Source organism: Coenobita brevimanus, chromosome 60 (assembly GCF_032717465.1).
Source record: "Coenobita brevimanus isolate Jiangsu-jjx chromosome 60, ASM3271746v2, whole genome shotgun sequence".
Taxonomy (NCBI): domain Eukaryota; kingdom Metazoa; phylum Arthropoda; class Malacostraca; order Decapoda; family Coenobitidae; genus Coenobita; species Coenobita brevimanus.
The window spans coordinates 40,349,857-40,363,032 of record NC_137013.1 but is presented as its reverse complement, the minus strand read 5'-3'; the positions used below and the strand labels follow the sequence as shown (position 1 = coordinate 40,363,032).

The 13,176-nt window shown below is 39.2% G+C and overlaps 1 protein-coding gene across 1 annotated transcript; it reads left to right on the top strand.

The window, feature by feature from the left end:
• Window positions 1–1,534: 1,534 nt before the first annotated feature.
• Window positions 1,535–8,133, top strand: LOC145403389 (uncharacterized). Its single transcript, XM_080275172.1, has 4 exons — window positions 1,535–1,740; window positions 5,729–6,344; window positions 6,672–6,845; window positions 7,894–8,133. The coding sequence occupies exons 1-4, from the start codon at window positions 1,535–1,537 to the stop codon at window positions 8,131–8,133; spliced, it is 1,236 nt and encodes a 411-aa protein (XP_080131298.1).
• The last annotated feature ends 5,043 nt before the right edge of the window (window positions 8,134–13,176 follow it).

The window sequence follows — 13,176 nt, the reverse complement described above, 5'->3', positions numbered from 1 at the left end:
ACATCTTATCATTTTAAGTGCAGGATAAAGTGGACTGTTCTGTGTTTCAGTTCAACCAGCCAGTATAATGTGCATCTTGTGTATACAAAAGTTTTTATTATTTTAAAGTACCGGTATGGATGTTCAGCTAAGTTAAAACAGGTTAGTAAACACTTGTTAGGTTACCAGGTTCTTAGCCACCTTTTTGACATTTGTTTTATCTATTCCATTTTAATCTAACATTTTACCACATTTTGTTCTTGCTGTCTCCAGCCAATTTTATTTGCCTTAGGGCAGACTTCATGTTGGAATGATTACTGCAAGAGGTCTCCCCTGAGCTGAATAAAACTGTCCAGAAGCAGGAAGAATAAAAGGAAAAACACATTACCAAACTGAAGGGTTTATTGACAGTGCTGCCTGTAGGGCCAATCTGCCAGGTTTTCTTAAATTTTTGTTAAATAGTATGAGATACTGAGAAAGCTGTGATATTAAAAGCCAATCCTGACTAATGATGAGGACTGCTTGTAGCTTACTCGGTGGTTTTGATGACAGATAAGTTGTCATTGAGAACAGTAATGATTGGAGCTCTACTTCACAGTTCCCAGGCTCATACATGCAGGAAGTTTACTGTAATTCATCCACTTAACATATTGAAGATTTTTGTCCTATTGCAGGTTACTTCATATAGCCAAGTGGTAGAATAAAACAGCACTCTGCACATGTTTTCCTTAGCACTTTTTCATTACCTGTGCCTCATTCTAGTGTTGGCTAATCTCATTATAGCTCAGCACTGAAGATGGAGAGATGGAAATTTTAGGCCAAGTTAAAGTAGACAAAGCACTAAAGTATCCACAGTCCTGGGAGAACTCAAGAGGGATGCCTACTTGTGGAGGCACTGATAGGCTTATATCCATATGGTAGAGCTGACCATATACTAGTACACACAAGCACCTTCTTCAGTAGTGTATCCTCTACTCTGATGTTATTCTTTTGTCTTTCTCCAAGGTAATAATTGCACTGAATTAAAATCAGTGCTATGTTGGCGAATTCAGCAAGTTCATATTGGTGATTAGGGTGCATTTGTGACACTGAGGTGCAGAAGGTCTGATACAGTAATAATTTCAAGTACAAAGTGCAGTATGATAAGCTGTTAGATGAATTAAGCACAGTAATGTATGTATGGTGATGCACATGAGAAGGGTGGCAAACCTTTTATAACACAATAGTCAGTGTAATGGTCTCTGTGCCACATGCACTGTGAAGCTTATTTTTGTGTGGATCATTGGTCTGTGAGACTGATCCAAGAATTTTGATGGTTTGAATGGTTTATGAAAGGATGTGTGGCTTATTTCAGTGGGCACTAGTTTGCTATAGTACCTTCCTTCATATTCCCATGTCTGGATCTTGCCCACTCTTTACCACTGAGAAATAAAGGTAATAATGTAGATATAAAAGATTGTATCTCATATTGGAACAATTCTGTTATATCAATGATATTTCAGGACTTTAAGTTTAGTTAAGAAAGTGTCATTAAATTGCTAAATAATGCAGGAAGATGGAGGGAGAAGAAGCTGGTGAACAAATAGAGGACAAACACAAACTACCACATGTGATCCCAAGAGTTCCTCTAGCCACAGATGACTCTGGCTACAGCTCTGATGTGTTTGCAACCCCTGAGGTGAGCAGGAACGGTGTGAAGGGGCCAGCATCCTTCATTCATCCCTGCAACACTCCGGACATCACCAATCATTCTGTCAGCAGGTGAGGTCTAGCTGAATTTGAGAATGTGTGGATAATATGCAACTAATACTTTACTACAGACTTACTTTAGTCTCTCTATCTGTTGCCAGACGCCTTAATCCCGCAAATGGTGGCCACAAACAAATTGCCTCCATGTTGCCTTGTCTCCTGCCATTTCACTGCCCTCCCCCTAGCTCACACATCCTTCTCTCATATACCGGTACCTCTCCATCTCATCCTCGGCCTCCCCTTTCCTCTCCCCTCCCCACTTCACTCACTCACACTGTCTTCATTAGTCTCTTGCTGTCCATCCTCCCCACATTGCCAAACTGCCTCAGTGTACTTCTCTTAACACTTTCTTCCACATCCACACCACAAGGCTCCTTCACTTCCTCATTTGGCAGTCTGTTTCTTCATGTGACTCCACAGACTCCTCTCAAATAACTCGTTTCCACTGCTCTCGCTCCTGACTTGTGTTCTTCCAACAAGGTCCAAGCTTCACTTCCATACGTTAGAGTTGGTATCACAATACTGTCATGCAGCAACATTTTTACTTCCATGCTCACTTCCCTATTTTTTATCACTACAGTACTTTCAAAGAACCAGCTACCTTTCTTCCTTGTTGTACACTTTCAAGCACTTGGTCCTCCAAACTTCCATCCATACTCATCACACTACTCAAGTACCGGTATGTAAGTGCACTCACATTTTCCAATTCTCCACCATCCAGCCTCACTGTACATTCAGTGACTTCATTTTTCTTGAAGACCTTAACTTTACTCTTCCCCACATTCACTTTTAGATTCCTTTTCTTACACTCTTTCCCAGACTCATTCACCAAGCCATGCAGTTCGCTTTCGAAGTTTCATTTTCACTTAACAATGCAGTATCATCTGCAAACAACAATACAAGTAGTTTCCAAACTCTGCCCTCTCCCATTAGGACCACCCCAACATCCACAGCTCCACCTTGTATCTCTTTTATAACCCCATCCTTATACAGATTAAACAGCCATGGAGACATGACATATCCGTGTTTCAATCCAACATTCAGATAGAAAAATTTGCTTAGTTCACACTCCACATGCACTGCAGCCTTAGCACCCTCATATATACTCTTCACGGCATTCAACAACTTCCTATTTACTCTATATATTCTTAGTATTTTCCTCATTCCTTGTTCATCCATTGTCATATGCTTTCTCAAAATCCATGAAACAACTTACTATTTACTCCATATTTTCCTAGTATTTTCCACAATCCTTGTCCATCCATTGTCATATGCATTCTCCAAATCCATGAAGGCCGCATACAACTTCCTTCTCCTCTCTAGAAACTTTTCCACTAAAGACCTAAGGATGCGTATCTGATCTACATAACCTCTTCCCTTCCTAAAACCTCCCTGCTCTTCTCCAGCTAATTCCTCTGTTATATCTCTAACTCTGTCAATAAGTATCCTACCATATTCTTTGCCTGTTGAACTAAGAAGACCCTATGATTACCACACATTTCTTTTTCCCCTTTTCCTTTGTACAGGGGAGTAATTATACCTGACTTCCAATCCTCTGGGACTTTACTTTCCTCCCTTCACCACACATTCCATCAATTCCTGGGGCATTCCCCATTTTAACATTCTTCATTGCATCCACTACTTCCATCCTACTGATCTCTTCCTCCCTTCTCACCACCCTTCTACCCCCAGCCATTCCCCATTACTTTCATCATCTATGTTTAATAATTTCTTAAAGTGTTCTCTCCATCTGCGCACTTTTTCTCCCTTCTCCACAACCAGTTTACCATTTGTATCTTTCACCCCCACTAAGTTCTTCACCACACTGTCTATCTCTCATTGCCTTCTTCCAGAACATTTTCTTACGTTCCCTCCACTTTACACTCAGATCCCTTCTCAATTCCTCATCCCTTCTCTGCTTACTCTCTTGTACTAATCTATTCACCTCTCTCTTCCTCTCTACACGTAACTCTTTCTTCTATCTGTCAACTTCTTCCATGCCTCTGCTTCCCATCCACTCATTACATGCTTTCTTCTTTTGTGCTACAGCTTGCCTCACCATGCTATTCCTTGCACCCCCATTCATCATCTCTTTATGACACACACCACCTCACATGCTGCACAGATTTCTTCTGTGAAAATATTGCACACACCTTCCACCAGGGTTGCGAAGTCGTCTGTTTTTGGTCGGAGTCAGTAAAATTCCCATGACTCCAACTCCGAGCTTTTTGGTTCTGAAATGGTGTCAGTCATATCATTTCAATACTTTATTCATTTTATTTTACAAGCATGTATAATGGTTTATTTGTTATGCAAACACTATAAGTAGAGAATTTAAAATCAAGATTTAAGAATTGCATCTTCCAAAATTCATTAATATTATTCAGTTATCTGCATCATGTCCATCTGCCGTATTATTAGTGCAGTACTGTATATACTTAAGTCAGAGTCGAACTTGTAAAATTTCTGGAGTCGGAGTCGGGAAATATTATCACTGTCTCCGCAACCCTGCCTTCCACCTCCTCCATCTGCTCCAGATCATATTTACCCAAACTCTCCTCCACTTCTCTCTTATATTCTGCCTTTTTTTCCATCCTCCTGCAACTTTTCTACCTTCCTTGTGTGGACTACTTCCTCCTGTCCTTCCCCCCTATTCCTCGATTGCACTTGAACATTGACTTTCACCACCACCAAGTGGTGGTCAGAAAATCCACTTCCCCAACCTCTATATGCTTTTGCATCCACTACATACCTTTTCTTTCTGTCATCCACACACTCACACATAATCAGTCATTGCCTTTCGTTGATTCATTTCACCACCTACCCTTCTCATCACTCGCCACGTATACCTGTGGATCATTTTGTGCCTAAAGAGGGTACTGACTATCACCAATCTCCTCCCTACACATATGTCCACTAGACCAATGCCACTCTTATCCACTTCTGCAAGCACACCTCACTCACCAACTATGGTATTCCATCCACCTTCACATTCCCTACTTTTCCATTCATATCTTCAGTCAAAAACACTCTCATTCTTCTCAATCTTTACCATGCATGCTTGTATGTTTGCCCAGAACTTTTCTTTCACTCTGCTTGCACGATCATGTTTTGGCGCATACACAGACATACAGTTGCCCACGTTCGTATTCCTACTTTCAATCTTACCCACACAATCATAAACCAACTGATCCATACCGTCTTATATTGCCCTTCCATCTCTTGCACACAACAATACATACACACTCTTTTGCCCTCTCATTCTCATCCACTCCCACACATATACTCCCACTTTTTCACACTCTCACCTCAGTTAATCCACATGTGTCCACTTTTGTACCCTCAGGTGCCTGGACAATCTCTCTTTTTCACCTCATCATTCACACTTCATACATTTCATGTTGCAATCCCTATCATGTCCTTTGTCCGGTCATTGGTCAACATCTTTTTGTCTGTCCTGATCCAAGACTTCTTGTTTTTATTTTTAGTTAGATGTTTTCTGGGGAGGGGCACTAACCCTCTGCCAACCCACTTGTTAACACACGCGGAACAAATGTTGGTTGGTTATAAGACTTACTGTAGTACAGTATGCAATTACATATCTCATCATACATAATTATGCCCTCAAAAAATGTAGGTGAAAGATATCATATTTTAAGTTGAATTACAGAGAAACTGGTTAATGAAAGCTTGTAAGAAATATTGTCCATTACAGAATATACCAGTACTGTATAATACCACTCAGTAATTAGCTCATTCATTGTTATGTTCGGTACAAATTTCAAATTCACAATACAGCAATGTGCAGTACAGAACATTTGGTACAATAATATCTTACAAGTGAACTACAACAGGTATTTCATTGAAACTGTACTTTGCTGATCACTTTCTTAATGATAGCATTAATATTGCTGGTATTGCATTACCAAATTATTCTACTGTACTCTTTTATTCATTTCAAGGTTTCGTCATTGACTTTGATTCCTTGCTTGTTTTTCAGACTGACCAGTACACCACATTCCTCAGCTAGCCAGGAAGTGTTCTGTCCTCCAATACCCAAGCTTGAAGGACTTGATGTCAGCCAGGAGAACCCAAGTAACTCAGCTACAGGGACCTCTTTCTCCAGCCCTTACAATGCCTTGGCTGTGTGTGAGCTGGAGGTGGCATGCTTGGGTTCCTCCAATCTCCCTTCCAGAATACCACAGAGCAACAAACACTCAGTACCAGAGCCTGAAAAATCCTCTGTCAGAGCAGTGGAACCTAAACTAAATGTGGTGTGTGTGGAAACCTCCGTCCCACGAAGTAAAGTAGCTCAAAGTCGCAGACATTCCTCACCCATCAAAGAGCAAATTAAGGCTTTTGCAGAGAGACAAAAGGCAACACTTTCTAGAGTTATAACCAGACGCAAAACTTCACAATTGGTGTTTATGCGGATGCTTCAAGAGGCTGATTACTTGGCTATTCGAGTGCTGAAGTACCTTTCTGGGTTAGATCTTCTGCATCTGAGCCATGTCAACACTCAACTGCGTACGCTCATACTCACAGATAAAGAGCTCAGTGGAAGAAGGGCAGTTTACATTACCAGAAGGAGAAAGGAGAAGGAGCATAATGGCAAGGTGCCTGTGCTTGTCTTGTGGCATTGTTTAACATATAATTGGTTTGAGAAGAAACCTCATGGTTTCTCATATGCCTTTTTGCTTTTCCCTGATTTTGATTGCATATTTAATTTTGTTCAGGTAACATCTTCCTCAGAATAGTTATACTGTAGATTTCACAATTTCTTCTTAGTTTATATTTGCATACAGTATTAGTTCTACTTGTTGTTTTGTGATGACTTGTAATACTGGGTACTTTTAAGATTTGTTTGATATTACCTGTAGATAAAATAGTGATGGTTCATTATTTTCTCTGTCATAATATACCTGCCATGATATACCTTGCAGGAAAACTACAGCAATTCAAAGAAGTGTGAAGGTGAGACTAAGAGCCCAGGATCATATGGCACACTGTCCCCACGCAAGCACCTCTCGGCCATCCAAAACCTCCACCCTCCTAGCCCCACAAAGGCACCAGCAGCCCTAACTTTTCAGCCTTCACAGTCTGAAAAATTTATAGAGGTCAGTGCAATATTTTAGTACTTTTTCAACCAGTGTTTTTATTAAATATTGTATATTATACGGTATTATGTTCAACTTTGTTAGAAGTGAGGTTGAAGCAAAATAGACAAGGGCTGACATGTATGGATGAAGCATGCATGGAGATACCTATGAGATGAGGTGGTACCCCTGTTTTACTTTGCAGTCAACAGAATGACCATCTATGAAGCAAAAATACAAATATTGAAAAGGTTTTGTTTTTGAGGTGAAGCCAGGATTTCAAAGGCTTAGAATGACTTGTCCACTTCACTGTCTATACTGTGTAGTAGCTTTGGTACTAGATCCTACTTCATTCCATCTCCTAGGAGGGAATTAGGGTTGGATCTTTGAGGCCGACAGGGTATAATGTGAGAGAGTACTTTTAGTAACTGTGATTAAGGTTTGTGTTGTTAATACATCCTCGTTATTTTAAATTAAATATCCTTAAGGCTGGTTGTGGAGTGGTAGGACATTAACATGATAAAAGAGATGTAAACCTTTTACCAGTATCAGAGAATGGAGAATGAAAGACTGACTAAGAGGGTGTATGTAGGTGAGGTGGAGGGAGGGAGAGGGAGAGGTAGACCGAGGATGAGGCGGAGGGATGGAGTTGAGAGGTATACGAGGGAGGGGGGGGTGAGTTGGGGGGAGGGTAGTTAAATGGTGGGTGATAGCGACTTGGAGGCGTTTTGTCTGTGGCCACCCTTTGCGGGATTAGGGCGTCGGGCTATAGATAGATAGATGGAGTAGTTTTCCATAACTGATACAGTAGTTAGGTAATGTGAAGTACATAATTGTGGATGTTATGCCTGTGGGGTTTAAGGTTTCCAGGGGCTTGAATGTTGAGTGAATGAGTGTGGTCCCTTTACTTGGGCAGGCATTTGATAGTTCTCCCTTAGTCAGGTTTTTTAATTGCTCTCTGAACCATACCTCACCCCATCCTTAAGTGTAAAAAGAGATTGGAATGATATTGAAGTTTCCATTGATAGTACTGTATATACTTTATTTTGATATTCCCATTGTTATGCAGGAAGGTCGTAAGTTGTCTAAAGATGAGCAGCTGCAGAAGTGTCCCAAGTGCCGATCACCAGCAAGAGTGAATAAAGGTCAGCAGCGTGCCATGTGTAGCTGTGGCTATGATTACTGTACTCGCTGCTTCTTACCCTTCCATCCCAAACCCAAGGAGTGTCCTGTCCTCAAACCTCGGACACGGGCAGGTGGTGGCGGTATCTTCTCTAATAAGTGCAAGAAGAGTTTAAGGAGGCTATGACATAAAGTTCAATGGGAAGTGCACCAGTATGTGGTGTGTTGTGGCAAGTGTGTGGCTTGTAATGTATGATATGCATTTTTGAGTAATGATAATGTGGTAGGTGGGGTCACTCACCATCCATTCACTCGATGTAGTTCTGCTCTCAGGTGTCTGCTCTTTCCTCTCCTCCATCCTTCTTTCCTTTCATCCTCTTCTGTTTTTCTTTCCTTCATTCTTTCCTTGTCCTTCTGCCTCTGGGTGACTTTATGCTCCCTCTTCTGTCTTCTGTCCTTCATTCTTTCCTCTTCCTTCTGCCTGTGGGTTACTCTACACTGAATGACAAGCCAAATGGTTTCCTGTACACCAGGAAACCATTTACTATGCTGGGTGGTAACCCTATAACCAAATTATGGTACCTGGTGGTTTAGTGGGTAATTATGGCACTCCAGTCGGATTGAGCTGGTGAAGGTTCATATCCAAGGGGTGGTTGGGGTTTATTGCTCACGTAATGCCACATAGGGATGAGTGAGACTGGTCACTCTCATCTTAAACGTCAGGACCAACTTGCCTAGCCCCGGGCTCCTATGCTCCTCATGGGGCAACGTGGGATTGTATGATGGATAGATATACCCTTCTAGTGTGCTGGACTCTTTTTTTTTTTTTTCTTTTTTATTTTTTTTTTTTTTTTTTTTCCCCCAGATGATTTTGATAGATAAGGAAGTTCCTCATAGCAAAAAGGATAGAAAATTGCCTTATCACTTTAGCACTTTTAATAAGAGGGATCTCATGTAAGGTCAGTTGATTCATATGTGTATGCAGTGAAAAGGATATCATCATACTGAAAAATTAATAGTTGCAAACCTTTCAGTACGAGGGCTCATTTGAAGCTGAATAATATCATCTAGAAGTAGCAAACATAAAATATGACATCATCATGCTGAAAGGGTCAGTAACTCACTATGTTGGGCTAATGTATGTACTTTATTTTATTCAGGGTATAGCTCTGATTTTATCCATGCAGCTAGAGGGTTAAGCTTGGATTTTATATAGGTTGTGATTGGTTATATTAGTACCTTTGATAAAAATGTTTTGACTGAACTGTAGATTTTTGGAATGGTTTATGAAAGGTCAGTATAGACAGACTATGTGTTGGGACCTTTAATCCCCTCAGTCTGATGGTGTGCTTTTTACCTTATTTTTGATACCTCCAGATAAGTTTGCTCACCTCAAGGGAGATTTTTCAAGCCAGAGGGGTTAGATATAGCTTTCTTTAACCCCTTCAGCATGAAATCTTAACTAAGCTGCATAAAGGCATCTGGTAGGAGGAGACGTCATCAGACTGAAGGAATTAATGGAGATTAATGGGTATGTCATAGCTGATGATTGTACCAGGTAGGTGTGTGAGACAGCATGGTTGACGAGATATTTTGCATGAAGTACCAGTATATGAACAGTTTGAGTTAGGCATCAGTAGTTATATAGTAATGAAATTCTGAAAGTCCCCCAACAACTGTGATACAGTACTAGGTTAGGATAGGTCATATCATTTTAGGGTAGTATTAATTTTGCAGCACTTGTGAACAAAATAAGATCAAAATCTTCCACGTGTAAAAACTATAACAATAATGAGTCAAGTATTTAGAATAACTATAAAAGTTGAGTCAAATAATCATCTAGTCCCTATTTGATTAGTTGACTGTTGTACACAAACTTCTAGTATATAGTTGTTATGAATAAACAGAACAAAAGTGAACACTGCACTGTGCTAATGACGTTTTCAGCTTTAGTCACGTTTACAAAAATTATGAATAGCTGTACTTCTAAGTTGTCCAGTCATTATTGATAGCATATTTCTCCCCACTATTCACTCATCAAATGAACAAATTGTCTTATCTTCACAGAACTGATGCAGTTCCTTGTCCACATGTAAGATACCAATATCTGTGTAGTGTCTGTGTGCAGTTGGCTGTGTTACTTAATGATTCAGATTGGAGTGTGATGTCTGTCATTCATGGACAAGTGATAACTGTCATTACATTCCGGCCAGTCTGTGAACATCCTGCCTCAGTTCAGGAATCATAAAACATTTGTCATGTACTGTATACTGTATATACTGTAACAAGTAAACTTCATATGTAGTATGTGGATCATGCTACTTTTCTTCCTATATTTTTATGATACACTTTTGTACATATTTTATCTTCTTTATAAATGGAAATAGTACAAGTACAACTTGCGCTTTTATTAAGAGATTGGCGTGCATGGTTAAGTGTTGATGTGTCGTGCATGTATAGTCGTAAAGACCATTTAGGAAGTACAAGCATAAACAAAATATGCTAAGCCTTTTCGTGGACATGGTATTTCTTCTTCATTATCATCAGCTCTGGCACCTTGTTTCTTTCTAGTGAACCACCAAACTGAGAGGATGTCTGAGAAGCTTCTGCTGGTTTGTATGGTCTGTACAGTGTTTACTGTACAAGCTTATTTGGGAGGTAGCAGGTTTCATGTTCTAACTCCAGTATAATATAATGTCTGAGTGGTTTACATATTTATTTTGCATTGTTATTAACTGAATCCCATATAAATTTTATAATACTTATTTCAGATTGCCAGCCAATTTTTTTTTTTTTTTTTTTTTTTTTTTTTTTTCCCCCACTCTTATAACCTGAGTTGTAAATAATGTATTAAGCAGACCATTCCCTCATATGTTCATATAATCTGCCATTCTTGAGATTCTCTCTCTTATATGGCATTTAAAAGCAAAGTTGATAAAAGACAGTAAGAATGCAATGTTTAAGACTGCATGTGTTTCCTGCCATTTACTTTGAAGGTCAGAGTGAATGAGTGCCATGATGTATATAGTTTCCTTTTTTAGTTTGTAGAATCACTAGAATAAGGTACACATTTGTGTCAGCCAGCTACACAAACTGCCATTAATGTTATGTTTGTATGTTGTAGCATTAGTCTGTTTTTAGCATTTTTGTTGTATTTACACTTGCTTCTAAGGTTAACTGAGTAGAAATCTATCAGATATATTGCTTTTGGGGGGGGGGTCAATAATTACCCCGCTAAATTTTTGTCTTTGCTATACATATGGCTTTATGTTAAATTTCCTCAAGTTATTCCTCTCCTCTTGTGATGACTGATGTAAATGTGGCAGAGTTACAGTGCTAGAATAACTATGATTGAATACAGGTTGATAGTTCTCCCTTTTTTGTGCCCTCTCTTCCTTGTTTCAAAACCTTACATACCTGGTCCTTAGGTGGGGGGGGGGGGGATCATGGTGTTGATGAATACGGCTACACGTGTCTGCACAGTTCATAGTGAACATAACCATTTATGTGTTGCTGCCACATGTATGCTTAAAAATCACAGGGGATAATGGAATGCTTTGAAGCAACTGGACTTGTACTGTATACATATTATTTCTGAACTCAGTATTCACCTTGTAAATATATAATTTTCATCTACATACAGTAGGATTATTTTACTACGTTAGAATATACCTTATGGAGTTTTCAGGGAGTCTGCTATGCAGTTTTGAAGGATAGTTTATGTGTTAGTTCTTTTAAGAACTTTAATACATTCTTTGAAAGTTATTGCATTTGCAATCTCCCATTATAAGCAGTAAATGTTTATCTTTTCACTCTGATGACATATCTCAAAATGTATTCATGCTACTTTTAGATTATTCAGGCTATGAGAAACTTCACAGTTAGAGAGCCTTCTGAAGTTGAGTATAAATTGTCTTTTGGTAGCAAGAATAAATTGAAAAATATGTCACCAGACTTAAGGGTTGAAGTAGTAAGACTAAAGAAATAACTGAATTCTGACAGTACATCCAGTGAACTCTTGAAAACACATAACTCTTGATTCTGTTGTCTTTTCTTTATAACTACTGTATAGTTTTTTATTTGTTCTTTTAAGAATACATTTCTTCCAGTAATTCATCTTAATTCCCAATAGCCTACTTTTTTTTTTTTTAATTATATATATACTTTATCACAATAAACCACAACCCATTCAACTGAATGTTTTGTTCATTGCATTATGTTTAGTCAGAATCCTGTGGGACAATTTTGGACTAGCTTCTGCTGACCTTTTTGCATTCTGTTGACACATTAAGATGTTTTGAGATTACCACAAGATGATTTTATTGAACAGGAAAATTCTAATACAGTACTGTAGTCAGAAAGTTCAGAACAGTCTGAATTAACCTTTGGAATGCTCCCTTTTTTCTTCATCTGAGTAGGTTTAGTCAGAAATAAAATACCAAAGTCAGTCCATGGCAGCAAATTCATTTGATGAATTGGAAAACTTAATCTTGGACCTACTGGTACCAGAGGGGACCAGACTCATGCACAGTAATAAATACAGTGTGATACTAGGGAAGATGATAATCTGGGCAACAGTTTACCCCATGTAAGTAAAATTTGTAATTCACATCATTTCTGGATTTATCTTCAGGGTACAAGATCCTGAAATGGAATCCAAGCCTTTATGCAGGTGTAATATTCCTCTCTTAAGTCTTGAGGTCAATAGATACATAGCTGGACAGTGCTTATTTCAAAAAATTTAAATGAAGCCCTTCGACTGCCAGTCTGAACATTTTGGCAATGTTGTCACACCCTTGTGAGGCTGCACCTATCTTAAACCGTGACTCTGTAATGTCTTGGGTATATTGAAGTTTATAACCATATCTGCCATCCCCTTAAGACTGTTATTCCAGGAAAAAGATGTTTTACTCTATCTGAAATGTTCTAAAGTGGTATTTGAATAGGCATTGAATAGGGTTTAGCATTCATAAGATTTGTAGGGAGGAAGGAAGGATTGTAGGATGGCAGTGATCACCTTCCGTAAGTTAACTGTTGGGAAGCTTTGTGAGCAGTGATGTGTAGTTTTATGAAATGCCAGCAACCAGCCTATAAGTTGCAGACTACCTCTGATTTAGGCTGAAAATTGCCATTGGTCATTAGTGTCTGTAGTGACAACTGTAAGTAGCTCATTAGGTCTACCGGCTGATTGTCATCCCTGTTCAGAACAGACTGTGAAAGAGGTATTCCT

What these genes read in the sequence shown, in the direction of transcription:
- LOC145403389 (XM_080275172.1), top strand. Translation starts at nt 1,535, where the DNA reads ATGGAGGGAGAAGAAGCTGGTGAACAAATAGAGGACAAACACAAACTA. An exon ending in ACCAATCATTCTGTCAGCAG is followed by an intron (nt 1,741 to 5,728) that starts GTGAGGTCTAGC and finishes CTTGTTTTTCAG; the next exon opens with ACTGACCAGTACACCACATT. An exon ending in AGTCTGAAAAATTTATAGAG is followed by an intron (nt 6,846 to 7,893) that starts GTCAGTGCAATA and finishes ATTGTTATGCAG; the next exon opens with GAAGGTCGTAAGTTGTCTAA.